Source organism: Netta rufina (genome assembly GCF_964035555.1).
Source record: "Netta rufina genome assembly, chromosome: 1".
Classification (NCBI taxonomy): Eukaryota; Metazoa; Chordata; class Aves; order Anseriformes; family Anatidae; genus Netta; species Netta rufina.
In genome coordinates, this window is record NC_140123.1 from 179,086,118 (window position 1) to 179,114,096 (window position 27,979).

At 37.2% G+C, this 27,979-nt stretch overlaps 1 protein-coding gene across 1 annotated transcript; it reads right to left on the reverse strand.

Moving 5' to 3' along the window:
- PPP1R3A (protein phosphatase 1 regulatory subunit 3A) lies at window positions 1-27,979 on the reverse strand. Its single transcript, XM_084306489.1, has 4 exons — window positions 27,183-27,979; window positions 5,958-6,016; window positions 5,711-5,847; window positions 1-3,429 (listed from the first exon to the last, which is right to left on the reverse strand). The coding sequence occupies exons 1-4, from the start codon at window positions 27,974-27,976 to the stop codon at window positions 877-879; spliced, it is 3,543 nt and encodes a 1,180-aa protein (XP_084162615.1). The 5' UTR covers window positions 27,977-27,979; the 3' UTR covers window positions 1-876.

The window sequence follows — 27,979 nt, forward strand, 5'->3', positions numbered from 1 at the left end:
TCATAGCACTCCTTTGTAAAATTTATTTAATGATTTTTAGATATGCTCAAACAACACTGGTGAAAAAAAAATATCATTCAAAGCATTTGCCTGGAATAACACTCAGTTCAGTGAAATTCTCAATTGTGTTACACAATCGTCATTTACAAATAAAACAAAAATATTTGTGCAAGTGCATGAATTGTAAGAGGCCTCTGGCTGTGACCTTCTATCTCTTCAGGGTGGAAAACATGTCCATTCCTCTACACAGGTATATCCAGAAAGTTTCATGATGTAACTAGAGTCTAACTTTACAGTTTTCAAACAGGGGTATCAATGTAGCACTAAGTCAAAAGCACAAAATAAAAATCTGGAAGAAGAAAATAACCTATCAGCAGATGTCATATTTCTTAGAGTATTGCTTAATTACACTAACAGATTATCAGCTGCAATATCAGTAGCAAAATACTGAGTTAGTTATTACACCTTTCCCTGTGTTATGTACTCCTTAGGAAAAAAAAAAAAAATCCCAGAAAAAAACGAAGCTTTACTGCAAAAGAAATTAATGCAAGAAAATGGTGTTTTTAAGTACTAAAGAGATATGAAGCATTGCCTCTTCATAGCCTGCTAAGGAGCAACAGCTGTACTTCATTTTAAGTTGACGTGCTTCAGATCTCATATTCATGTAGGTATTTAATGATCCAAACATAATGGTCCTATATAGTATAATTACTTATATGAAGGCTCAACTTCATATGTAATCTTTTTTAAAAGATGCTTCAGTGGAAACCTTGCTTTGGTTCTAACAATGAATAAGCTCTTTAGCAGTGAAAATGTTTTGGAGGAATTGGAGAATATTGACCATGGATCCTGAGCACAGCTGACAATCAAAGAATGTTATTCTTTCTTGACAGACTCCTTGCTTCTTCCTCCTTCCCAGTATAACCAATACAAGGAGAACAGGTAGAGTGCAAGACAAACCATCAAATCATAGTGATAGAGCGTTGCAGCAAACACAAGAAAGAAAAAGAAATAAAAGATTTTGTAACCAATATGTTTTAAACCTGGAGATTCATTAGGCAGCATATGTCCTTCACTTTTCTGGTCAGAAATATCTGCAGAATTAGAAACATGCTGCTTTTCATTCTGTGAGTCATCAAGCCAATTTCGTATTTTCTCCTCAGTTATTAAATGGTCAGAATCAGAGCCCTTCCTGCCAAGTTCTTTGGTAGGCTCACTAATTGAAATTTCTGGCCTCAATGACTTCTCTTGTTTGAATTCTGCTTGATGGAAACATTGACCTATATTCTTCCCTCTTTCTTCCCTAGAAATGGCCATGTCTGAAGTGGAAGGTACTTCTTTTCTTCCAGCTTCAGAAGAGAGGTTTTTGTTAATACATGTCATTTCATTTGGTAGACTTAAATCACATCCTGACTCAGCAAAAACCTTTTCAATTACTTTGAAATCAGAGTGAATATATGGATGGCCCATGTCTCCTGCCACAGTGAACCCTTCAGAAGATGCCACTGAAGAGCTTTTATAGTGGTAACTGGGCATAGCGTTTGTACCAGAGGGTGACATTTTTGTTTCAGCTTTAGCATGCAGATAGGAAGGTGTTCCAAGGTAGCTTTCTTCCCTATAGAGCTCTTCCACTTCCTCACCATATAGGTGTTTTTGGGTGCTCAAGGAACATTTAGATACTTCTTCTGAATATAAACCCTGCCCCAAGCCATCTTTCTTTCCCATAGCAGAAGCCTTTATGGCTTCTCCTACAGGTAGAATATTGCCAATGTCTGATTTTGCTTTGGCACGTTTTTCCCTGCTATTGCATACAGACATCATTTCTCTTTGCAGTGTTTCATGTACGCGTGCATTATAAGTATCTAAAACTGATTCCTTTTCAAATTCGGTGTCATATAATACACCCACTGTGTTGAGTTGACAAAGAGCATAATGTGAACCATCATTTCTCCCTTCATGTGTATCAAACGCTGTTTCCTTTTCCTCTGTGGGCCTGTCACTTAGTACGGTCTCTTGAGGTAGCTTAGCAATTACTGCTTTTTCACTGGCAGACATTTTTTCTGGAGCACTTTCTGATGTTGTTTTAATTATATAAGCTGTACCTGCCTCTGCTTTCCCTGTAATACCATGCTCAGAGACAAGAGACTTTTCACAACTCTCTGTCTCTTGGCAGGTAAACAGCTCTTCTGTGTAAGCCATACTCTGAGACCTCGCATCACCCCCCGCTTCCCACCGAACCCCACTATCTGCTTTTTTCCACACCTGTCCTGTGGCATTTGCTTCACTTTCCTTCCCTATAAGTCTTACATTATTTCTGTTGTCTGACTTTCCTCTGTCTTTTAACCTTGTGAATCCTCTTTGTTCCTGAATGTCTTCAGCTCTGCTCTCATCCCCCAGGGAGCAGGCCCTGGGATCTGCTTGCTTAGGCCCGGGTGCATGCCTGTTGTCTTCAGCAGACAGGGATGATGTGTTGAAGGTTTTAGTAGAATGTTTTCTGTGTGATTTGAAAAACTTGGGTGCTTCTTCCTCCCCGATTAGTGCTAAGTCTGCTACTTCAATGACTTTCTTCTCCTTCTCTGTATCAGTGCTATAGTTCTTTTCTGACATTTCACCAGCTCCTTTTGTGTGTGTGTATTGGCTTTTTGTGGAATCTATTGAGCCATCAGCATTTGCAAAAGTGTCGGCATATAAATCTCCTTTTAAATGTACCCGAACTTTGCTTTCAATCATCTTGATTTTTCCTTCATTTTTGTCAGTGGCTGACAACAATGAATCCAGAGTTTGGTGAGTCGTTTGCGGCGCCTGGTGCTCTGGAGCTGGATTAGCATTGCCATCCAGCGTTTCTGTTATGCACGTATTTAATTGCAGGGATTCATCATGCACTGAAGAAATGGTTTCTGGTCTCATTTCACAGGTCTCTTTTGAGGTATCAGCAGCATCCTCACTGATGAATAACCTCTCCATCATCTTACTTCCTGAGGCACTATCTGTTTCACCTCTTGAAATATCTGTGTGGCTTTCTCCTTGTCGGCTTGAGATAGTAGCCACAGTATCGATAGCCTCATTCTGCTTTGCTCCAGGAAAATATTTTGCTGATGAAAGGGTATCACTGGTACCAGTATGATCCCAAGACTGCTTTCTGCTGTTTGCTGAGCCAGCAGTGACTTCCTTTCCTAATGGCTGACTATTACAATCTCTTATGGAATAGTTAGCATTATCTTTTAATTCTTTTCCTATCTCTTGTGAAGTATTTTCAGATGAGGAACCGATAGGCACAGGGTGCCTCAGCAAGTCACTGCTTCTTTCTCTACTGGTTAGCTTTTTCTCCAATCTTTCAGTTTCACTTGGAAAATTAACTGGTTCTGTTGTGTCTAAATTCCTTTCATCTCTGGTAGAGGTACCTTTAGCTCCTGTGAAGTGCTGATTTAGCTGAAACAATAGAATAGAAAAGAATGATCAAAAAGCGCTTTACAAAAATATGCCAAATGAATGAGGCAGGATTTTGTTATTGAAAGTTTTGTTTTCAGTAACAAAGCTTTTATGGAAACGTGTTCCAAACCATTTGCAAAATTTGCATTGTATGTATTTTTTAACATAGGTAATGAGCTTTATAGTGGTGTTGAAAGGAGCAGGAAATAAAATAGAATTCAGAACCCTCTCTCTTTATTCATGAGTTCAGTAAGCTGCTAGTGCATTTTATACAAATTAAATCTGAAGAGAATTTTCCCTTAAAGGGAAGTTAATTCATTCTCTGCACATTCAGTTCTAGGTTTGGGGAGAGGGAGGCATTGGAGGGGGGAGGACTGGCGCTTAAATGAGGGCATTGATACAGTACATCAAAGCCTGGTAATGTACAGTATTGTCCAGTAAAACAAAGACATATTTCACACTGACAAATACTGTAAGGATTATCTTTGCTTCATTTCTCTCAGGGACCATTTTATAGGCTTCAACCAGTCTGTTTTTAGACAATCTAGTAAGACATGAGTTGGAAATGAGATTAGCAAAGTAAAAGGCCAGAAACTAATCACTCTCCCTCCCAGCTTCCATATACCATATTGTATTATTCAGTTATGCCTGCTTGTCATTACACTCTCTTCTCACTTTAGCATAGTCACAGTGATAGCACTAGCTGATCAATTAGAGGCTAGCTTCTTGGGCACCCCTTTATGCATTTGCACTTGCTGTAGATACCCCCATTACAGTTTCTCTTATTAATATGTTTTCTGCAAAGCCTCTGCAAACTATTAATAGCAAAACGTCACTCAAAGAAAAGTGAGGGAGCTAATGTCTCTGCAAATTCTGTTTTAATGACCCTCTGCCAACCGGTGCTCAAGTGTATTTGAGTTCTTCGGTGATGCCAACTGTCAGGATTTAACAGTGAGATGCCTGTGTTTTTTTCCCCTCCTCATAACTGACATTTGCATGATCTCAATAATTATATGCAAATCTTACGATTTCCCCTTCTTCTCACATAAGGCTCATGTTACTTGTCAACTGCACAGCTGTCTTGTGAGCCAATGCCTGTGCGTTTCAAAGATTTGGTTGTATTTCCATCTATTATAAGCCTTCATTGTTTAATTCATTAAAGAGCGCATAGTGCAAATTAACATCTAAATTATAGCTCCCCCTTCATTTATTGTACAGACAATCCTGGCAATTGATAAACAAACGGTTATATTTGATCCTGCTTTCTGTAACAGAGTGGACTGAGAACAACAAGGGATTTTAGAGGTCCTCCTTTTTTATGTTTCATCATAAAAGAAAAAGAGAGAGAGAGATAGACAGAGAGACAGAGAGAGAGAGACTGACTTTCAGGCAGTGAGATGTCCCACAATAGGCAACAATTTGGAACTTTCTTTTTTTGAGAAAAGGCAAGAAAAATATATTCATATAAGGCAAATTTATTCTCTATATATCAATAAGGAAAAGAAGAAAAAAAAAGAAAAAGAAAAAAAGAATGGTTCTCATCTTCCTCTCCTGATTCAACATTCACATTTTCACAGGTGATAGCTATTATAATCTATGATTATGAATCTATGCACCCAAATGATATGAGCTGAGAACAGACACTGAGAATAATAGGTTGCTGTATGTGTCTCATTTATTGCCATTTTTTTCTTTCATACTGAAAAATGCAAGCCAAACCACACACATGCACACACACAAATCCAAATAGATTGAATGCTCACTGAGTGTGAAATTTATTATAACAAATGTAATGCCAAATACTGACATAGAAAAATCTGTTATATAAAATATATATATATATATGTATGTATTTTGTTCATATAGCACATTACATAGGTATCTGTTGAAAAAAAATAAAAGGCTAACAGTACCATAAATAAAAGTATTATACCAAATATAAAGCATTTGTGTAAGAATATACCCATCCTAGATACTAGGATGAGAGATCTTTGAAATATTAGTCGTCTAATTCCTTCAAACTGTCACTTAGAGCCTCTGGTAAAGAAGTAAAAGGGAGAAGTCATTAATTTAAGACCAGAAAAAGTTGATGCACTATGCTGAAATCAAAGCACCTTCTATTGTTGAATCAGTTAGAGATTCAATGAAAGTACAGACCAAGGCTTTACATTTGTAAATTAGTACATCAGTCAGCTCTGTTAAAAGGGGGCATTTCACCAGCTTTGAAGAGTAAATGGATTCATATCATTTAAAACTGTAGATATAATTGTATAACACTTACCAGCAACTCTAATTCTTTTTCATCATCTTCATGATCACCCTGGTTGTATTCTGCATTTTTATCTTTTATATTTTCATTAGGTGGATCAGTCTCTTTGTCTTCTGCTTGCGAATAAACAATCTCTGGGATGCTTTTGTCTGAAGAGTTAACAAAAACATACTTGAATAATTTCCATGGGATTGTTTGTTACAGTATGTTTTTAATTAACAAGGGCAGTAAGGAAAACTAATTAAACCAGGTGTTGTACCTGAAGTTCTTGAATTATTCCATATGTCATCATCAGACGTTGCCAATATTTCTTCTTTGCTGTTAAACAAAAATAAACTTATTGTGTTATTCTGTAAAAAAAAAAAAAAATTTTTTTTTTAAATGTTCTAATTCCTCTTAGACTCAGCTATAAAGACAGATGGTTAATTACACAACATTTTAAAAGCAGTTTGAAATTCTGAAGATAACTGCTTTATCAAATGTAGCTTTTTTGAATGACCCAATATTAAGTCTTGGTCAAAGAAAGAATTGGCCAAGAAAATGAAAATGTGATGACCTTCAGATTACATTGCAAAGCTGATGGGTTTTCCCAGGCCTTTTCTGAGAAAGCAGCACAAAGGTGATTAGATGGGTCAGTGACAAGAGAGAGTAACTTTGAGGTCAGACAAGGGTCTGGAAGGATGTATGTGCTTAGGAGACTGGGCCTCTCTCTTGCTTATATTTTTCAAATATTTGTATACAGAGATTTCTGGAAAAAAAGTTATCTTTTTTTACCTGAAATAAATCAAAAGATTCTCACTGCATGCATGCAGTATAAATCCTGTTGCTAAGCTATGGCTGGCCGATAGGAATGAATTCTGCTTCCCTGCAGCTGGTGCAATTTTTGCTGTTGCTTTTCTGGCTGTGAAAATAAAGGCCAGGTCCAATACAACAAACACCTACAGAAAGATGTTGAGTGTCTGCTGTCTTCATCGGTATCAATGCAATGAAAGTGATAGCAGTTGGAGTTGTGTGCTTATAGGGATGTAACCTTTAGTATAATGGGGGGAAAATCTAAAAAGAATGTCACTTATGTAAAATGTAAATTATTATATCACTCTTAATGCTTTCTTTATGAGGTAGATTTTTTTTTTCCTGTAGGTCTTAATTTATACATTTTTCAACCAGCCGTCCACCTGTGTTACTGAAAATTACTTTCTAATTTTCAAATATTAATCTTTTCCCTTTCTATTTTATTCTAGGTTCTTTCATTCAAATTGATATAACATTAACTCTGCCACCTAAAATGCTTAATTCAGAAGGAGGTTTCTAAATTTGTACTTCATTAAAAGAACCTAGACATCGGCTGTCACCAACTTTTTAAAATACAGCCTTTCCAGGGATTGCCAGGCAAAAGCAGACAGAACATCCTTCCAGCTTAGCATCTGATCTCTGATACTGGCCATGATCAGGTACTTCACGGAAAGATGTAAAGTTCTTGTAGAAAAAGACATGGGATAAACTGCATTGCCCTATAAAATATCCTCTTGGGTTTTTGTTGTTAGAGGTTGTCCTTGAGACACAAGATTTAACACTCTTTCAACAGTTCTTTTTCACCATTAATTGTGATAATGCTGAATATTCTTGATATGCATATGAATGTCATGTCATTTTTGAGTTCTGCTAAATGCATAGCCTCCGCAAATATCTCATTCTCCTACTCACACCAAGTTGTACTTTCCTCTGCCAACAGTTGCTATAATCAGAATAATCTGCATTTCTTCCTGAAAAGGCTGGCAGAGCAAGGCCTTTATTTTCAGGAAATCTGTGGGTTTTTTTAAGGTAAACTATCACTCTTTAATATTTATTCATCTTTTTATTTTTATTTTTATTTTTGTGATATTCAAATGCTTCTCTTAGTGTTACACCTAGTCCCCAGTTTCATTCTGCCTCTTTGCATCTTTTTCAGCCACCTGTCTCCATAAGCCTAGACAAGTAAGTTGTGGGTTGACTATGAGATAGATTCATACAAGAGCTTAGGTACAAATGTAGGTATCTACAAAAGCAAAATTAGGAGCCAAAACTCTGTATAACGCATGAGCTGAGTTAGTCACACAAAAATAATGATCCTGAACCACATAGACATGAAAAAAAAAGGTTTTCAAAGTCTTTATTTGAATACAACTGGCCTCATGCAGCTTTCAGCTACGTAGACATAACTCTCAGGAAGCAGGGATGGCATCTTTTTCTGCTAGAAAGGGCCCTCACTTGCTCCTTAAAGACATGGAGTTTGGCCCACTCTTGTCCTTCAAGAAGCACTCCCACAAGAAGGGATTCCCCTATCTGATGTAATAGTCTACTGGCAGCTGGAGCTTACATACAAGATGCAGTGGCACATTCGGCTTCTATCACAGCCTGAGGAGATTAAAAACACTGCACACACATCCAAAATCCAAACTGCCAGGGTGTAGACCTTTTTGTGAGAAACTGGACGTCAGATTTGCCAACTGCTCTTGAAGCTGGATGTACTATCCTGACTCGTTACCTTATTTCTCATTACATGGAAAAAAAAAAAAAAAAAAAATCTGGATTGTATTCCTAGCCTCCTGCATTCCTTTTCCATTAATATGTTTGGTTTCTGTGTTTCTGGTGTCACAAAATTTTTTTGTGTAAATATAGACACAGTCTTTGAATAAGGTTGTTAAAAAGGAACACCTCTTTTCTGAACATTTAAATGTATAAGAATAAAGCTGCTTTAAGCTGTATGCTTATAGACATATGCCAGAATGGGTTTTATCTCATCTAGCCTTAGTTTTCTAAACACCTGTGTTCAGGCAAATGTGTACTTTACCCATATCATCACTGATGAGAGACCAACACTTCTGAGGAGAGATTCTTTCCCTCTGTCTTGGACATCACCAGTGAGATTGTGAGAAATAAAGTTGAGTTTTTGCAAAAGAAGGTGCTTTTGCAATGTAAAATTCCACTAACCTTGCATATTCAAAAGTGATTGTGCAGGCATGACAGTAGCATAGCAGTGGGGAGTATGTTAAGAAGATAAGGAGAAGGTCCCACTGTCCCAAAATAAGGAGGGTAGCTAAGAAAAACAGGATGAGCAGTGCAAAATCAGTAAATACAAAAATCACAAGCCCTGTAGTCACGAGAGAAGAAGGAAGAAAAGAAGAAAAGGAGAAAATAATGTTTGGTCAAATAAAATTGTACATATATGGTATGGGTGTTGAGTATGTTGTGAACCTATAGTACTCAGTCAATGAGGAAATGGGAGAAATCAGGTGTTGGGCAATAAGAATATAAGGTTATGATAAACTTTTACCATGCGCTCCTGCTTGCAGGACGCTTGCCATTGCAGTTATGAATAAAATTCTTCTAAAATTCTTCTGCTTCACAGAAGACCCTGTCTGAAAAAATTATTGAGATTTTTCTCACAAGATAAAAAGAAATATCCTTTGAAGGAGCTTTTCTGCCTCTGGAAAAGACTGCAGTGACTGCCTTAGACTGGAACCATATGTTTTAGGTAACAAAAATTAGCTGAAGTGAATCCCACAGTGTGACTTCAAATTCAAACTGGAACATAGCTAATGAGTTTTAGCAGCTGGACTGTACCATACCATGTGTGACCTGAGCAACCCAGTTTTTCTTCTGTTGTGACTAGTGCTGTGTTTGTCCTTAACTCTTATTCTGGTAGCATATAGAGCCCTGGTTCACAAGTTTCTTTTCATAGCTGCAACAAAGGTTATAAATATCAACAATAATACAGCCTTACAGCCTGGATCCACAGCAAAAGACAAGAGCGCACCACTTCAGGACTTCTAACATGACTTGTTTCACCTGCTTGTTGCACTGAATTTTATAAAGATTGTAAGTCTGTAGCCCATAATTTGTACACCACTGTCCTGCCAATGCCTGGCTGAAAGGAAATGCAGTGGAGGAAATTCAGTATTTTCCTTATTTTACTTCTAGATCAGAAATATTTATCTTCAGGTAATTATCCTAGTGGGAAATCTGAAATTATCCGAAATTGAGGATGTTAACACTACTGTCTTTGAGGATCACAATGTACATAAAACAATAGCAATTTAACAGCACTTCTTTAATCTAAGAATTTGTATGAAGATGTTGAGTCTATAGGTTGGTATAATCACAGAACAATCTCAGAAATACAAGTGCAACTTAAAGAGAGAAATATTTCCCCAAAGTCCATAAATATTAGCCACTTTAACAAGCAGTGACAGTTAGATGGGATAAAATCTCTACTACCAAATATTTAATTATTTGACAATAATATGGAACATATTTGTCTAGTTACAGTTTTTTCTCTGTAGTTTTTGAAAAGCACCTAAATCACAATTAGAATTCCATGAGCAGATGTTTTTTTCTTAATTGTTATAATTCATCTTTTATTTTCTAAGTTAATTATTTCACTGTGGTTTGGGAGGATCTAAATGTATGTACATTGTGTATTGAGAGACACAACATTTGTGTTCAGTTTTAAAATCTTTTTATTTTTAAGTGAAACCAGATATTCTGATAAAAAATCAGGCTAGAAAAAATAATGATATCAGCCAGTGCAGTTCCCCTCCAAAATAAATACCTTTGTACCTGTAGAAGCTCAGTTGTTTTTTCTCCTTCGGGTGAATGGAATACATCTTCATAAAGTATATCAGGAACTTAAGAATTTCTACCAGCTTCAAAAAATACTTATGCTCATATGATTCATTCTTGATGGAACTACCATTCACTTGGACTGAGTGATAAAAAGAAAGCAGGAATGAGAATAGGTTATCACTATAATTTCACATTTAGAGAGAACAAATGAAAAAATCAAGGACTAGTTAGTAGAACTGAGAGGACTGAAAAAGTGATGGACATTATGAAAAGTTGATGAACATTATATGGAGTTCAGAAGTCTCAAAGTTGCTCTGTTTGCATCCCAAACAAACAAAAAGATAAACTTGAGCCATGAAGATGATCACCTAAAGATGTGAAGATTAGGTAGAGAATGTATGAGTGAATAGGAAAAAAAAAAAAAAAAAGTTAATAAAAAGTATTGTTTTGACTTCAGAAAGTGTTGGGATACAGTAGGATACATCAAGGCTTTGGAATTGACCTTTTTGAGTCAAATAGGATTTTTTTTTAGAAGTAAGTTTTGATTAAGATTTCAGAATCTATGTACAACTCTCCAATCAAAAGACTGAAAATGTTCTACCCCACTGCTGCTAATGGGGCAGAACCTCATTCAGAAGAACATGATGATTAGGGTATAATTGATGGGAACACGGACTTAGAAAACTATATTATTTAATTCAGTCTGTGAGCAGAACTCGTTTAAATATGTTCCAATTAAGAGAAGCAGGTAATCTCCAACCCCAAATACTGACAGACCCAAAAGAGGAAAAAAAAAAAAAAAAAAAAAAAAAAGAGAAGTTGAAATTCTTTGCTATTCAAATCCATCAGATTGGTACTGATACTATTGTAACAGTATTGGAAGACTAGGAAAAGTAGTAGCTATATCAAAGAAAAAGGAGAGAAGTAGTGTCTGGGCAACTATAGACCCAGGTATCTCCAAAAAGTTTTCACAATAGACTTAGAATAAAACTAAAAAGGAGAGAATAAATACAGAGAAACGGCAAATGACATAAAAATGCCAGACTCACCTGATAATATCTGTCTTTGATAAGATTACTGTATTTCCCTTGTCTAAAAATCAGTTATCTGATCTATCTGGACTTCATTAAAGCATTTGTTATGCAGCCACCTGGGAAATTTATTAATTAAACTGGAGAGGAGGGAGATCAGAGCAGGAGCTCAGAGGTGGGAGAGAGGCTTGATGCCAAGCAGGGCCCTGCAAGACAGGCTGTGCTGAGCTGGCAGACATCACCCTGGAATTTGAGAGGACCGGCCGTGTGATCACTCAGTCATTTTATTACAGACCACGGCACAAAAGTCAAAGTTAAATTAAATCTGTGGCAGATAGGAAGTTGGGAGACATCACCAACGCAGGAGAGGATTGAAAGAAATGGGTGGCCTGGAGGATAAGAATAATAGATAAGGGACGCAATTCAAAATTATAAAGTGCTGGGTTATATGTTTAGGGACTAGAAATAGTTTCTGCTACAAAATGAGGGTTCACAAATTGGAAGAAACAGACGAATAAGAAAAATCTGAGATTGTTTTTGTCAGACAACATTTCCAAGCCAACATTTCTAACTGTGAGCTGGCTGTGACAACACAGTGAGCAGGGTTCTGCAGTAATATGTCAGAGAGTAATATGTCCCAGTAACGAAAGATTTCCAGGAAATGCTCATGTCCAAGCACCAGGCACTAGTAAGAACTCCTTACCAGTTCAAGAATTTCAAGAAAGATTATTTCAGACTGGAACAGGTGCAGAAGAGAACTACAAGAAGACAAGCGGGATGAAAATCATAACCAAGGAGGCAAACAGTATTTCTATTTTTAGTTTAGCAAAATATAGAAAAGAGAGGAGAAATAAATGTCCTCTATTTAAATAGCAGAGAGGTAAATACTGAGAGGGCAAAAAAGATATTAAACAACAAGACTGTTAATATATTAATAGAAAGAATTGCCAAGAACATTTGTTGTGGAAACTTAAAAGATTTGTAAGCATTAGAAAAGCATATCCTGGACCAATTTTTCAGTGCAAGTACCAGATGCAAGCAATTGAGAAGGTAGGAAACAACTGAAGGTAGGAAGCAATTGAGTGGTAAGGAAACACACTTTTGTGAATGGGCTTGTACACCATGTTTCCCAGGGGATAAGACTTCATGGTCCCCTAGTCCCAGTCCAGCTCTATACTATGCACTCCTTCATAGCTATATGCCCTGAGAGTTAGTGCTCATTTCATCAGAACAGCAGGTGCTTTGGTCTGGGCTACATTAGGATTGGGCCTATAGCCAGGAGCTACTAATCTCTTCATAATGGGTGGAGTTGTTATAGCTTGTCATGGTTTTAATTCACACAAATATTTGGCAGAAATTGTGTCTGTATGTTTGTATAACCTGCCACACAGTTTGCATTGTTCTGTGTTACATCCATTTATGTTGTACCTTTACACTTAAATTACAAGATATTTATTTTACAGAATATGAAAGAAAACTAACATTGTCAGAATATAGAGTATGGAAAGATAAAATGTTACCTGTCAATTTCTTTAAATTAATGTAACAATAAAAAATTTATACTATCTTATATTTAAATGTGGAAATATTTTATTCAGTCTGAAATTTAAGGAGGTATGGTGATGTTAAGATATTTAAAATTATATTTCTCAAATAATCAGTTATATATAAGAGAGAAAAATTGGGGATATTATTTTATTTTAAAATCCAGATAAGATTAGACCATCACAGAATCTTTCATGCTTCTGGATTTTACTTCAAGGCGTACTCATCAAAATGATCCTTCTGAAGCAGAGCTGAAGCTAAAATAAGAGGACTTGGCAAGACTTAAAAGTTAACTATACAGTAATTCTGTTTTAATATCAGGTCTAATTTCTAAACCTAAGAGAAGCCTAATGTACTATCTATATTCAATGCAATTTGTCCTTTTATATCTAGCCAGGCTTGCTAAAGATTTATTCCACTGTGATGTAAACAACATATGAGATTCTTGAAAAGAAGTAGTTAAATGTGTTGGTAATATTTTATTGAGAACCAGAAGAGGAAAAAGCAAATCCATGAAAGTAAGTGGTTAGGTTTGAGATGTCATTGGAGACCAACAGTGATCCTGCAGAACTGTAATCCCTCAGAGCTAAAGAGAAGAGGAAGGATTGAGGAGGGATGGTCTGTTGGTTTGGCTTGGTTTGTGTTGTATTAGAAGCAGAATGAAGTAGAAAATGAAATAGCTACATTTGTATTAAAAAAAAAAAAAAAAAAAAAGAGCAATGAAAAATATTTTTAAAATTTTATGTGTGTATGGAAAGCATAAAGACTGCAAGATGTTTGAAGGAATTAGGTTAAAATAGCAGTTCTGAGTTTCTTCACATCAGGATTTTTCACATGTAATTCTCAGCATCAGTTGTATCATAGGCAATGTCATTCAAAACCCACAAGCTCATAACAAAAACAAATTTCTAAAGAAGAATTAATTTGGAAAAGAAGTAGGAAGACTAAGTATGCATGAAGTTCTTAACAGAGCTTTAATATTCTATATATTTGTTTGTATGACACAGTAGAGTAAAAATTCTCTCTCTTTTTTTTTTTTTTTTAACTGATATAAACCCTGTAAACTTTTGGCTTACTGGACAATTACATTTAAAACCTTACTCTATTATTGGCCTTAAAATACCAGTGCAACAGAGGAGAAAATAATAACAAAACCAAATCATGCCGAGAAGAAAATGCTTTATTTGTAAGTAAAAACATAAGCTTGATTCTAGTCTCTTTATGGTGAGACTACCACTGAAGGTACATTCCAACCACCCTTTGGGATCTAGATGAAAATCATGTCCTGGCCTGTCTGTCTATGTACAACTTGTGAAAGGGTTTTAAGATCCACCAAGAATCTCAGTATGTGGATCTCTGAAGTGTGCACTTTCGAGTGGTGGGATCTCCATAATTATTTCAGTTCTATTTCCCTCACTGACTATATGAAGCAAGTATTTAATGAGTAAAGATAAACTCATTCCTTGTCTCCATAAGGCTCAGTCCAAAATTCACCACAGGGACAAGTCTCCTACTGATTAAGATTCATGACCGTGTTATCAATTGTTGAAGTTACAGTCTTATAATACAACCTCTCGAGGATTTCTTATCACACGTTTCCAACATCCTATAAATACTAGTCCCAAGCTCTGGTGCTGCCAGAGAATTCACAGCATAGCTCAAGAAGGGGAGGCACCACCTTGGCTTGAAGCCACCTTTGTGCTCCCTGGGGCCTGGCTTCACTGTGCCTAAGCAAAAGCCGAGGCTGTCAGATGGCATGGAGATGACAGGGAGGCTGAGGATTACCTTCCCATGCCTGTTGCTACACCAGTGTAAGAGGGTATTTACCTTATTTCTACTCTAGATAATTTCTAACCCAGGAGGCTGTGCCTGTTGGAGATCTGCCAAACAGCCTTTCCATAGCACAGTGCTTCACCTGTTATTTCCAGGCACCTGAAAGTCCAGAGACCAAAAAATGCCTGCAGCAGAGCTGCACGCAGCAGGGTATCCTCATGTGCAACAACCTCTCTGTGGTGGAGAGGAGTCCTGAAGTGCTCTGCTTCCAAGGAGCAGACAATACCATGCCTGGTAGCTGCACCTGGCAGTGCTGGCCACATTGGAACCAGCCAGGCTGGTGGGCAGCAGGACCTGGCCTCATTCTCCAGGTCTGCCTGCAAGTTGTACCTACCCAGGACTTGAGCTCCCTGCAGCTAAACAGAAAGAGTCTTGATAAAGCTAAGGAGATAAATCATTGTTATTGCAGGAACTGGTGCTTATATCTCGTTTGTTTACCTGAACATTTTGTCTAAATGAAGGCAGAATATTATTTTTATGAACGGTATGCTCTCATTTGGAATTGACACTAATGAATGCAAGGCCCTTTCCCCCTCTTGTTTGTACCATCAAATTAATTAGCTCTATTGTGACATCAGTATTTTTCTCAAGCAGTTCAAGGCTTGAGCATTTTCCTTTCTTTTTCTAAAGGGCATCTTCAGTGCCCTTTATCTACCATAAGAATCATGCATCACTTGTATTTTTCACAACTAATGCTGTTTATTATAAAAACTGATTGTGATGTGAAGATTGTTATACTGTGTGGCAAATTGCCCAAACAATTACTGTAAATGCACGAGCCATAAACTGTACTGCCAAGGACACTGGTAGGTTAGCTCCTATAAAAGAAACAATTAGAGTCTGAGGTGAAAATAATAGAGATGAGATGACAGTTATTGAAAAGGCAGAACATCCAGTTTAATGTTGTAAATATAGGTTTGTGGATTACACTGATGGTTTTAAAGTGTTCATGGCTTATTGAATGGAATAGAATATTACATACTTTAGAATGGGACCATAATTATTATTCCTTTTTAATTGTGATGTCTGATGCATTTGTGAGTAGTTGTTGAGAACATCCTCACATTATACTGATCCTAGTTCTAAATTATCATCCTGCTCCAAGGGTTTTCTCTCTCTCTTATTTTTATTTCTTTTTTTCCACTTTTTTAGCATTTTGTTGTTCGGGGTCTGTTCTGAACAGAGTATTTTCTCTTGAGGAACTTAGAGTGCTTAGAGGGTTACAGCAATAATTATTTCAGTTTCAGCCTACACACTTCACTGCTTTAAATCATCATTAGAAGTTTCATCCCTCAGCAACTCCTGCTGAGACTGTCTCAAACTCCTAAAAACCATTAGATAAGAATAGCTTATCTTTGTAACATTTTGTATATAAAGGTATTGATAAGAATTTGCTAGAAATTAAGGGAATATATTTTTCCTGAGGAATCATCTAAATACAGAATAAGACTTTTTTTTTTTTTCCTATGATTACTAAAGAATTTCAATCATTCAAGCAAGATTTGCATCAAATAAAGATTAGGGTGCAGTAAAAAAGATGTGCACTGTATAAGAAGACACATTGCAATAGACATTGGTAAATATTAAGAAAATATAAGAAAAGAAACATTACTACCTGAGAAAATTAAAGGGTCCTCTGCTTTTTTAAGAGAGGACATAGGGATAAAATTCAAATATTGTTCCCTATGGAGAGTGATAGCCAACTGGACAATTATGATTGACCAAGAAGGCAGAAAACCTGGGCATGCACAATCAAAACTGGACAGAGTGTCTGTCTTTGGTTTGTGAGGAGAGGACAAAGTGAGCAGCAGAACAAAGACAGCAAACAGCAAAAGGCAGTCAGTGTCAACACTGCAGCATATATGATCTCTGAAGTACCAAATCCATTAGTAGGGGAAAAAAAATCAGTTAAAGTGGCTCTGAAAGAAAGTTGCAAGAGACTAAGTGCTCAGCTGTACCACCTTTCAGGGAAATGTTCTAAGTAATTTTAAGGCTTTTACTTATTGTTAAGAAGGGCTGATCTTAATGGTTGTGCTCAACTTAGGAGCATCACAGCCATGCCATATAGTGATCAAATGATACTGAAGCTCAGCTAACACTATTTCTTATTTCTGGTCTTTTAGTTCACTCTGCTAACACACATCTGAATTTCTACTTACACGACTACTCCACTTAAAAATATGGCTGCTTCCTACCTAAGAGTTTTCAACTTCAGGTGATTCCACATTGTAGAGATGCTATGTGTGCTGGAGCCACAAAGTTTCTATTTCATGTCAGTGCAATGTGCATGTGCCACCTGTGGCAGTACCATTGCTTTTTATTTGTGTTTACATTTTTAAAAAAAGCATTTGAAAAACAGAAGCACAACAAGAAAATAATTTAAACAATGTGGAAAATGATTGTTTAAAGTACATTGTTAGATTCTAAATAATTGAGACCACACAGAAAAAGTTACAGAAATTAAAGCAAAAACTGGAAGAAAAAAAAAAAAAAAAAAGTATGAACAGACATAAATGAATGGCCATGTGAACATTAAGTGGAAATTACTGAATAGTTTTTAAAAAATATTATGCTGTTACCAGTGATCCTATTAGAATGAAGCTGTATGTAAAATCAGAACCCTTATTACAAATCTAGGCGGCATTGATTTTCTTATATGACCTTCAACTACCAGAAGAGTTAGAGAAGGCTCCATCTAGTCCTTAGTAAATAGGTGTCACCAAACAAATGGGACTGACACTAATTAGCTCCCTTGTTGATAGTCAGGACACAGAGGATAGAGGCATGGAGACAGTGACCCGCTCATCATTAGAGTGGTAGATGAGGATATTTGCACACTGGCACAACAATGGAGACCAGCACAAGAAACTACCATTTTGAAACTATGCTGTGAACAGAAGACTGCATTATCAGGAGTGTCAGTTTAGCAACTTTCACAAGCAGTTTGCACAAAAATAGAGTCTAAAAGAACCTCTATTTAAGTGTTTGAAATCTGAGAAAGAGAATATTAACTTGTTTTATTCCCCTACCTGGAAAATACAGGAAATACCTGTTAGTTTGGGTCATCTCATGACCCAAAAAAAGGGCTGAAACCAGAAAAGAGCAAAAGCTGGGCCTGCAAAAGGACAAATAAAAGACTGTCAGTAGTTTCTAAACAAGGAGAAATTCGAAAGGAAGTTTGGAAAGTGGAGTGGAAAAAGATGCTAAGAATAAGCAGTATATAGTATGATGATTAATAGTATCGAGGGGAACAATTGATCAAGAGAGCAGCTGTGAGGGAATTTGAGTGTTTTTTTTCTGAAAAGATAATTCCCAGCAGGGTTCAGGCAATGTTTGTAATAAACCTATTTTTATTAAGATTATTGGATTGGTGCTATCCAGGGGATTATATTTTCCAATTACTAATATTTTCATTTTTCAGTCCTAGTTTATGATTGAAGCAGGGACATAGGTGGCACAGAACAAAATGCATTGGCCTGGTTTGGGATGAGAATAATCACTGCCTCAAAGCAAACAGAGTCCCAAGAAATTAGTCTTTATTTTCTAGCTCATTAAAAAAGACCTTGAGTTTTAATGCCAAAACATTCATACATTTATTTATTTTTTTTAATACAGATGCATATCTGTCTTTTTGAAGATTTTAGTGCCTGTGTGCCTGAAATGGGAGCACAATCCAATTTGATGCCAGGTTCTAACCTTTAACATAGCCTTGTCTATCCCCAAATCTCATTATTACAGATACGAAGAACACACACATGCAAAGAAAAAAAAAAAAAAAAAGCAAAAAAAAAAAAATCAGAAGTCTCAAATTAATCCAAAACTATGAACTATGAACTAAGTAACTATGAAAAGGCACATTGCAACTTTTGCCAGGCTTTCTTATAGCCCTGTCATGATATTGTGGTACATTATTATGATATCTACATAAAAATGTTGAAAAGGAAATGGGTCAGAAGTCTTGTTACTTCACTGTTTTGTGCATAGAAGTGTTAGAAAGCTGCTAAAGTCCCTTGACAGATTGGGCTAGCTACTTCAGCAACAAGTTTTTTAGGGAAAGATTCCCTTGGAAAAGGCTAGAAGATCTATCAACAACTCCATTGTGAATTAGTGGTGCAACACCTTACTGCTGGGGTGCCTGTCTCCAGGAGTCAAGTTTCCTAAGGACTAAGCTCAGTCTGAGGTCAGAGGAGAACTTTGGTTGCTATTTTTTCTGGAAGGGACATGGTCAAATATCAAAATGATGTTGTAGAAAGGAGTTGGGGGTGGAGGGTTTTTGTCCTTCTCTTGCTTTTTATTCCCACTGTTTTAAAAGACATAAGGAGAGAAAAGCAAGTACCATCAACTGGTCTTGCAGTTCTTCCAAACTGGACCTATTTTGGGTAGATCTGAGAAGAAAAAGTCCTTAGGCTCTGTGGCACTTGGTCTTTCCCTGGAACTCAGCTGCTCAGCTGGAGGAAAAAAAAAAAAAAAAAAAAAAAAAAAAAAAGGAACAGTCCTCTACCAGCATGTCAGGGGACAGTCATTTCCTAGAGGCTGACTGCAGTATGCTGAGGCACGTACACAGGAAGATGACAGATGCCTCAGAGATAGACAGATGGCAGTCAGGTGAGACTAAAGCACAGATACCAGAAGAACAGAATGGGTGACCACAAAAATCCCTAGGCAGTCATTCTCAAGAGAGAACAGATCTAGTCTAAAATTTGGAAAACACTTCTAAACTCAGCAAATATCTTAATAGTTTGAGATTTCCAAGTGTTATCACCATGAGAAGAGACATTTATAACTTTTCCCCCATACACGATCTTATTCTTACGTAGCCAGAAGGTCATTTTGTGATACATATCAATATTTCTCACATGGTTTGTCAATGTTCAAAATGGTTGCACATGTGCAAAATGATTTAGCAATTTGAACACTTTGTATATTTCTATGAATATTTCTATGAAGAAAATCTAATCAAAAAAAAAAACCCTCAGGGATACTGGTGCAAGTTTACTGGAGTAACTGGGGAGAGAGAAAGACTGACAAACTCTGAAGCTATCACAACATGAAAGGCTTGAACATCTTATACTACTAGGAGCCATAAATGTTATTGCAGGAACAACTACTACTTGTCAATGAAAAATTTAAAGGCAAATTCACTTGGTGCACCCAAGTGCAAGATAAGAAAAAAACTACCAGCTTTACCTAGTTCACATGGACTCCTAACAGTAGCACTACATTCAATTGCATATTTCAGTGCTCTTCAGTGCTCTTTAGAGCTGTTATTAGTAACCAGCAGTAATAAATCTTTGGGTTTAGTGTCAGAGTATCAGCTGGCTCTACAGATCAGGAGAAGGAGAGCAGAGAGACAGCCAGAAAACCAAGCCCCCCATTATGCCTTGGCATATCAACTAATATTTTTGTGTGTGTCACTGAAGGCCTAGGGATCAAATAACCACTTCTAACATATTCCCTCAGTGTTTAAAAGGTCTTAGCTCTTCCTTTGCCATGAGGTAGGGACTTCATTTAGGTTAAAAAGTATTTGTTTGGACATATTTTTCTATTTTATGTAACTGAGAAAATAAACCATCAACAGTTTATGTTAACAATATGATAGACAATCGGTTCTCTGGAGTTACACTGTCAGTGAGTCAATTGCTTCAATTTTCAGAGCTGCAGAGCTGTGGCTGGATCATAGCTTAAAGTTCCTAATCAGAATAAACAGCTCAGATGACATAGTGAATACATGGATTAAAAATGCCTCTAGTGCTCTCAGTTAATGTCTCACTGACTTTAAACATCTTTTCAGGACTAACATTTAGCCAAGTCAAGATGAATGTAATAGAACATATTTTTATAAATTAACATTTATAAATTGCAATAACTGGACAGTGGACAGGAGACAGAATATTGAAATATTCCTTACTAGCTCGGGTCAATTTGCTAAACAGGTACCTAACTAAACAAAAGAGTCATTAAACAATAGAATACAGGAGCAATGCATTTTTATTTGTCCAAAGGTATGTCACAAGTATGGTTAGCAACTGTCTATTTGATATGTGCATGCCATTTTCATCCATAAATTCCACCCGTTTTTTTGGCATTTCTGTGATAGCTTTCAAAACCTTATGCCATTAGCTTAGATGTCTATCCTTAGGGTCTTTAAGATATTTCATATTTAAAATGCTAAGAGTGTCTGGATTTTTGAAATATTGTGATTAGACAAATAGGAAAAAAAAGAAAGAAAAAAAAATTAAACCACTGAGTGTAGTACCTGTCCAAGTAGGGTTGTTCCCTGCAGAATATTTTTAAGTGGTTTATCTTAGCTTATTTTAATTGACTTTGGAGAGTAAGGCTATAGCAATTTCCTTAGAAGATAACTACCATCACTATTAAGAAACAGTTCCTAACATTCAACCTTAGTTCCACAGCTTGTTTTTACCTCACTTGTCTGAAAATTATATTTTAGACCACCTTAAATTGTCTCACCAGTAAACACACTCTTGAAGTACCTGGAGAAGTGTTATTTGGATGGCTACCTACTTCAACTGTCAAAGACTGGCATTGACCAGGAGGCAGGAGAAGGGCTGGGAATACCAGATTAGAGTCAGCAGCAGGGGAGTGCTGCTTTTAGCTGGCTCCCTGTGAATGGATAGGTTCTGTAGCAGCTGCTCTGCTGGTAAAAACAGTGACTGCAATCACTTGCTAATAATAGCAATAAACTTTAGTCAAATCCCATATCTGTATGCTGATCAAGGTGTAACTTGTGACTTGAGATGCCAGAAACAACCTTGAGATTAAATGATAGTACACAAAGAAGACGTATGTTTTAACACCTTTTCAGCTCTCCTTTTCCCTTTCTGATTATGATGTGAAATAATCAGAAGAACAAGGATTAAAAGGGAATATAATTTAAATGTCATATTTTAAATGGACCATCTGGGAATAATACAGTTTTTCCTCCTAGCAAAGTATATGCAAAACTAAACATCTTCCTCAGAAGTCCTCATTTTTTAAATGGTTTGTGGGAAAGACCAAGAGGAGGTGATGCAGAACTGCATTTATCAGCACAACTAGGCTTAGGTTTGCGATCCACCTGTGGAAGACTGAGCACGCTGCAGTCCTGCCAGGATGTACCACAGAATCACATAACTACTGAAGTTGGAAAGGACCTCTGGAGGTCATCTGGTCCACCACTCCTTCTCAGTCAGGGCCACCTAGAGCAGGTTGCCCAGAACAGCCTGTGAAGATCTCCAAGGATGGAGACTCCACAACCTCTCTGGACAACCTGTACAGTGCTCAGTCACCCACAGAGGAAAGAAGTTCTTCCTGATGCTCAGAGAGAACATTCTGTGTTCCAGTTTGTGCCCATCGCCTGTTCTTTCACTGGGCACTACTGAAAAGAGTCTGGCTCCATTCTCTTTGCTTTCTACTTTCAGATAATTATACACACAGATAAGATCCCCCTGAGCCAACTCTTTTTCAGGATGAACCAGCCTCTCCCAGCCTCTCCCAGCCTTTCCTTATTGGGAGAAATGTCCCAATCCCTTTATCGTCTTCATAGCCCTTCTTTGGTCTCTTCAGTATGTTCATGTCATTCTTGTACTGGGGAGACCAGAGCTGGACACAGGTGTGTCCTCACTAATGCTGAGTAAAGGGAAGGAACGTCTCCCTCCACCTGTTGGCTATACTTTGCTTAACACAGCCCACGACACCATTGGCTTTCTTTGTGGCAAGGGGACATTTTTGGTTCACGTGTCTTCAGCAACGTATTTCCTTTGCCTTCCATCAGAAAGTGGATGAGGCTGGAGATGAAGACAGGAAAGTACTCATGCACAGAAGAAATTAACTGACAATTACTATTATTATTACTAAGTAATATTATCATTACTATTATTCTATTTCACAATTACTATTATTATATATTTAATCTGATGAAAATTAGCATTGGTGACCTGCAGACCATATTTTTTTTAATCTCTTCCTTCTCATCACACATTTTACATAGAGCAGCTCTTGTATGAGACATCACCTATTTTGTGTTCTAAGGAGGCATCATGGAGGGAAATAAATCGATGTACTACCATTCAAAGAAAAGTATGTCCAGCAATTACCAGAGAAACACAGGACCAACATCATTTCAGAGTGATACATTTGTGGGCTTAGAGAGTTAAGAGTGGGATAACTAACAGTTATGACAAACATATTAGCTTCCCTTTCCTTGTCAGAGGACAGGAGTCCGAATACATTTTAGCCTTTTGAGAAACATTTCTCATTCTTATCAGACATTTTCCTCGTGTTGCTGTTCCAATTGCTCTCTTGACAGATGGCAAATCAGGACCAAGCACAGAAATAAGGTGCAGCCTCACCAGTGACTGGCCACAGGGGGGGGAAAGGTTTGCAGGTCGTTATCACTGCGCCGTGCACCATGATCTACGGGATTTTGCCTCATGCAACACACAACCAGTCCCTGTCTCATCAGACCGATGCAGGAGCCTGGGGTCCACAACAAAATCACGTGGTCCAAACCTGAGGACCAGGAGAAATTTGTGTTCAGAATCGTTATCCATGTCCCAAAATCAAAAGTCAAACAAAAAGAGGAAAAACTGGAGCTGATACAATTCAATTATGTTTTTCTTGATGTTGATGTGTTTGTATATATGATAGAAATGAGGACTGTTTTCTGACAGAAGCTCTCTCTTTTTTTTTTTTTTTCTTTTTCCAGTGGCAACCTTCACATTTTTAGGAGCCAATTTTTCCCCCAAATATATGAGTTAAATGCACACTTCCAGGTTGACTAAAAGATAAAGTAATTAATTCAGACACTATTGTTTCAAACTATACTTTGTTTCTATGAATCTTCAAGTTTTTTGAAAAACAACAAAAATTATTAAAATTTATATTGGAGAGAATTTTTGCATGGAGAAATACAGTTGGAAGCAAATATTTTATGAAAGTTTGGGAGAAGACTATTTTTTCTTGTCTAGGCATAGAAGCAAAAGCATATAAAACATGGAATGAATAGGCATGTGGTTTTGATCATCTAAATCTAGATAGTTTTCAACATTAATTATTCTATGCAGCTTTGCCTTTTGCTACCATTTTTTTCAGGTGTGATTTTTGAGGGTTGAGTCCATTTTGATTTTATTTTTTCATAATGATGTCAGAAGCCATCTCATTGGCCTTATTCACACGACTTTGTCCTGGTTCATATTCTTAAGGGTAACATGATACAGTCATATTGTGTTTCCTCAGTAACTTCCTCTGAAAGTGTATATTATTCCTTTCACTTAACTAACGCAAATAATCCTCACTAATGACATTTAATGAGCCACACAAGTATGCCCTAGAGTGGATCAGACTATGTGCTTAAAAAACATAATTCTTTAACAGTCCTATTTTTTAACTGAAAAGGTAAATTGCACATTTAAGAGAAAGTATAAATACCTTTAAGCCAAGATTTAAAAATTAAAATGATAACAGGTTTCTCAATTTGAACTAGGGGCTTAAATAAATGCCCTTTTTAAATATCATTGTATTTAGGTTGTTATAAAGGAATCATCAATTTAAGACGTCCAGTTTGTAGACATAGATAACAATATTACTTACCTGTGTGATCCATAGGTAAAATTGTTACTAATTCTCTGTATATCTGTTTGCATTGCTGCAGTTTCTAGGACAACCTAGTTATGGTCCAGGACCCCACTTTGCTCTATATACATGCGGCACAGCACATACACACTCTGTAGAGTTTATAATTTGAGCATGAAACAAGAGGAGAAAGAGAGAAAAAGGGGGGAAGGGGGGAGGTCTTTTTGAGGAGAGCAAGGAAAGACAGCGCTGCTCAACATGATATGAAGTAGTCACAGCACATCATCAGCCTCACTTTGCCAATTTTGGGGGGTTTGTTTTTCTTGCAATTTTTTATAGACATCAAAGCAAAGGAGTTTTAATGAGGGTCTGAAGGAGAATAATGAGGTACTTTTGCAGATGTCTGCAGGGTGTTCCTCCTCACTCAAAGGGGCAACATGTACAAAGACACTTTGAAAAACAAGTGAGCAATGGAGGTTGGCATCTTAGTTCTTTTGAAACGAAAGGCCCTGATGCTGACCTCATTTACACTGGTGAAAGCTGTAACTCCTGTGAAGTCAATGAAGTCCCTGTAGCATAAAATTGGTCCTGGATTACAATCTGCCAGCACTGGCTTTCAGAAGCCATAGAGACCACTGAAACTGTATTCCAGAAATACTTATAACACATTTTTTTCATTTAATGTAAGGACTCTTTACGTCCTTCTGCCACTAAAAAGTGTCTTGAAAGTGCATGTAGGTAACTGCCAAAAATGTGTATGCGATCTTAATGTAAACAAAAACCTGATCACTTTGTTTTTAATGTCAGAAATTGTTGTGTGTACATCTGCATACATGAACAAATACGTATGTGTTTGCATACATATGTATGCTTACATATGTATATATATACACATTTATGTGTGCACACAGACACACACATATATACATATATGCATTCTGGTACGTACTGTTATGGAAGGATACAACTTTCCATCTCTGATAAGGGACAAGGTAATTTGATGTTAGGAAGTAGACGTTATCTTCTTTCAATTTTTTAGTATATGTTTGTGGCTGAGATATCTATAATATATTCAGCATATACATGCAAAAGAGCATTCCCCAGATTAAATGTTTCTACAGTTTATACTAACACTAGATATATCACTTCAGGGTTTTCAGGGAATTACACTGGTTTTTGTCACTTAACATCAACTGCCCAGTTGTATCTAAATTTACAGGTCAGTCCCAAACACAGCTGGAAGCCCAGGGTTCCCTAAATTAAGACTCAGCTCTCCATATCCATCTCCTCCTTGTAGGCTACCTGAACTCAGCCTGAAATCACACTGCCTGCATATGCCTGTGCTATCTGATATCAAGGCCCTTCTACAGAATACCTCAGGCTATCTTATTTACCCAGAATGAGTCATGTGACACTTCTTGAAGGACAGATACAACGTACAGAACCAGGCACAAATGTCAGGATCTGACCACACAGCAGGTAAATGCATTAAACCCTCTGCTCTTACGTACAAGAACATTCCCTGTGGAAGCACCAGGTCTGGCCCAAAAGACCCTTGCCAGGAGAGCTCTCTGGACTGTCTATGAACTGGACCTTGGGTTATCCCTGGGGCCTGCTCTTACACCATGTTTGTGGCGCAGGCACTAAGTTGTATTTCACACATCCCCTCACAGGACTCATGCACTTATTGCTGCCAGATGCTCTCAGCTACAGGAGAAGACAGAACAGAGAGGCTCTGCTATGGGAAGCCTTGGAGGATTCCCTTCACATTAAGCTCCAGCCACTGCCACAGGTTTGTTCCCTCTTCTCCACCAGTTCTGTTCAGTGGAAGAGTGTAGGCAGTTAAAACCTGGGAAATCAAAGAGCACCATCTTACTTGGCAAGAAAACAGGAAGTAAAAAATCAAGATGAATTCAGTTCAGGGATTTAAGTATTGCAGAGGATGCTGCAGGTAAAATATAGATTCGGTTCTGCAGAATTTCTATGGATTTAGAGGAAGTTTACTAAACAAAACCTGAGAATTAGATTTACACAGGTAACATTGTTTTACTTACAGAAACAAAGGGAGTTAAAAACAGAGTAGGAAGCTAAAAGTTACTGTTCCTGCTTCTCTCTTCATATGGGGTTAAGCTATAAGTTAACTACTGTCACTTTATAATCAACAGAATACTTGGCTATGTTTAATCAGAACAATGTATATTGAATACATTGTATTGTTTTTATTATGTTACCAATTCTGCCTTATAAATCATTATTAATTTCACCAGTTGTGAAAACATCAAACAATGGTAGGGAGAAGGATTTGTTACTCTAAGATGCACCTTGCAGAACAGCCCAGCCAATCGCAGAAAAGTTTGTACCAGCTATTCTAATTGCAACAGGACCCTTCCCTGAGTTACCAGCTTCCTGACTGTTGCCATTCCTGTTTTAGTAGCTGCACGTAGAGAATGAAATATGAAATAAATTATGTGAAAATCCAGGATTTTCTTTTTCTTTTTAATTCTTGTTGACTTACCAAGGGACTGAATGTGAAATGCTTTAACCATACAGCTACTTCAGTCTAGAGCAAAGTAGGCTCACCAGACTACTGATGTCAGCTCAGTTTATATGCTACAGAGATCAAAATCAGTACACAGCACATAATTTGTAGACCCTCACATTACTTTTCATATAAGAGGCATGCATGTCATATATTAAAACTATGATGTTTGATTCCAACCGACTGTTTGCAGAAAACTACTGTCTGATATATGCAAGAGCTTTATTGAAAGTAAGTTTTGGTCTGATTTATTACATAAACAATAACAATCAACATGGGAATCTTGGCTTCAGCAAGTTAGAAAGTTAGAATTAACCAGCTATTTTGTAAGTTAACAAAAGGGAAGATGAAACCTCACCTGCTTGGTGTTGTCTTTAAGCAGCCTTTAAGATGTCTATCAGTAGTTTCTCTGTGTGGTTTATTATCCAGCTTGGACACATTTTCTTTCTTGTGACAAATCAGAGTGTAGTTTTTGTCATCGTTGTTTGCCCAGAAAGTACCAATCGATGTCTCATATCGTATACAGAACTCCACTTTGGCTCCATCTCTCTGATAAGGAGGCACTAAAGAAATCTTAAAGCAGAACTGGTCAGTTTCACTGCCACAAGAATTAGGCATGAATTCTGCTAAGATATCGTAATAACTGACCCAGTCATCCAGTGTCATTCGAACATATACCTGCTTTTCAAAAGATACATTGAGGACTCTTATAATACCGTTCATACAGGTAATTCCAGGCAGGAACACAATTGACTCCAGCAGTACTTTCTGCTCTCGCACTTTTTGCAAAAGTTCTTCTTGGGAAGCAGGTAATGTAAACAGCTGAGATAAAAAAAATTCCTCCTGAGGGAACACTTCATCTTCTAAGTCATTATTTTGTGCTGGATTTGGAACTTCCCATGTATCAAACTCTTTAACAGACACAAGATCAAACCCAAATGCATCAGCAAATGAAACTTTTCTTGCAATGGTGGTGGGGGTATCTGCCTCCTCTTCCTCTGAAGAAGCAGAATTCCGCCTTCGGGGAAGTGGAGAGAAACGATGTTTAATGTCAGGTTTAACATCTTCATCTTCAGAAGAGAAATCATTCACAGTAGGGACTTCTAATAAGTTAGCCTTGCTAACCCTACTAGGTCCTTCAAAAGACTCCATTGG

Bases quoted from the DNA above. Each gene is read 5' to 3' on its own strand.
- PPP1R3A (XM_084306489.1), bottom strand. From the start codon at position 27,976: ATGGAGTCTTTTGAAGGACCTAGTAGGGTTAGCAAGGCTAACTTATTA. The intron at 6,017-27,182 runs GTGAGGTTTCAT...TTTGTTTAACAG, and splicing joins TTAAAGACAACACCAAGCAG to CAAAGAAGAAATATTGGCAA. The intron at 5,848-5,957 runs GTACAACACCTG...TTAACTCTTCAG, and splicing joins GAATAATTCAAGAACTTCAG to ACAAAAGCATCCCAGAGATT.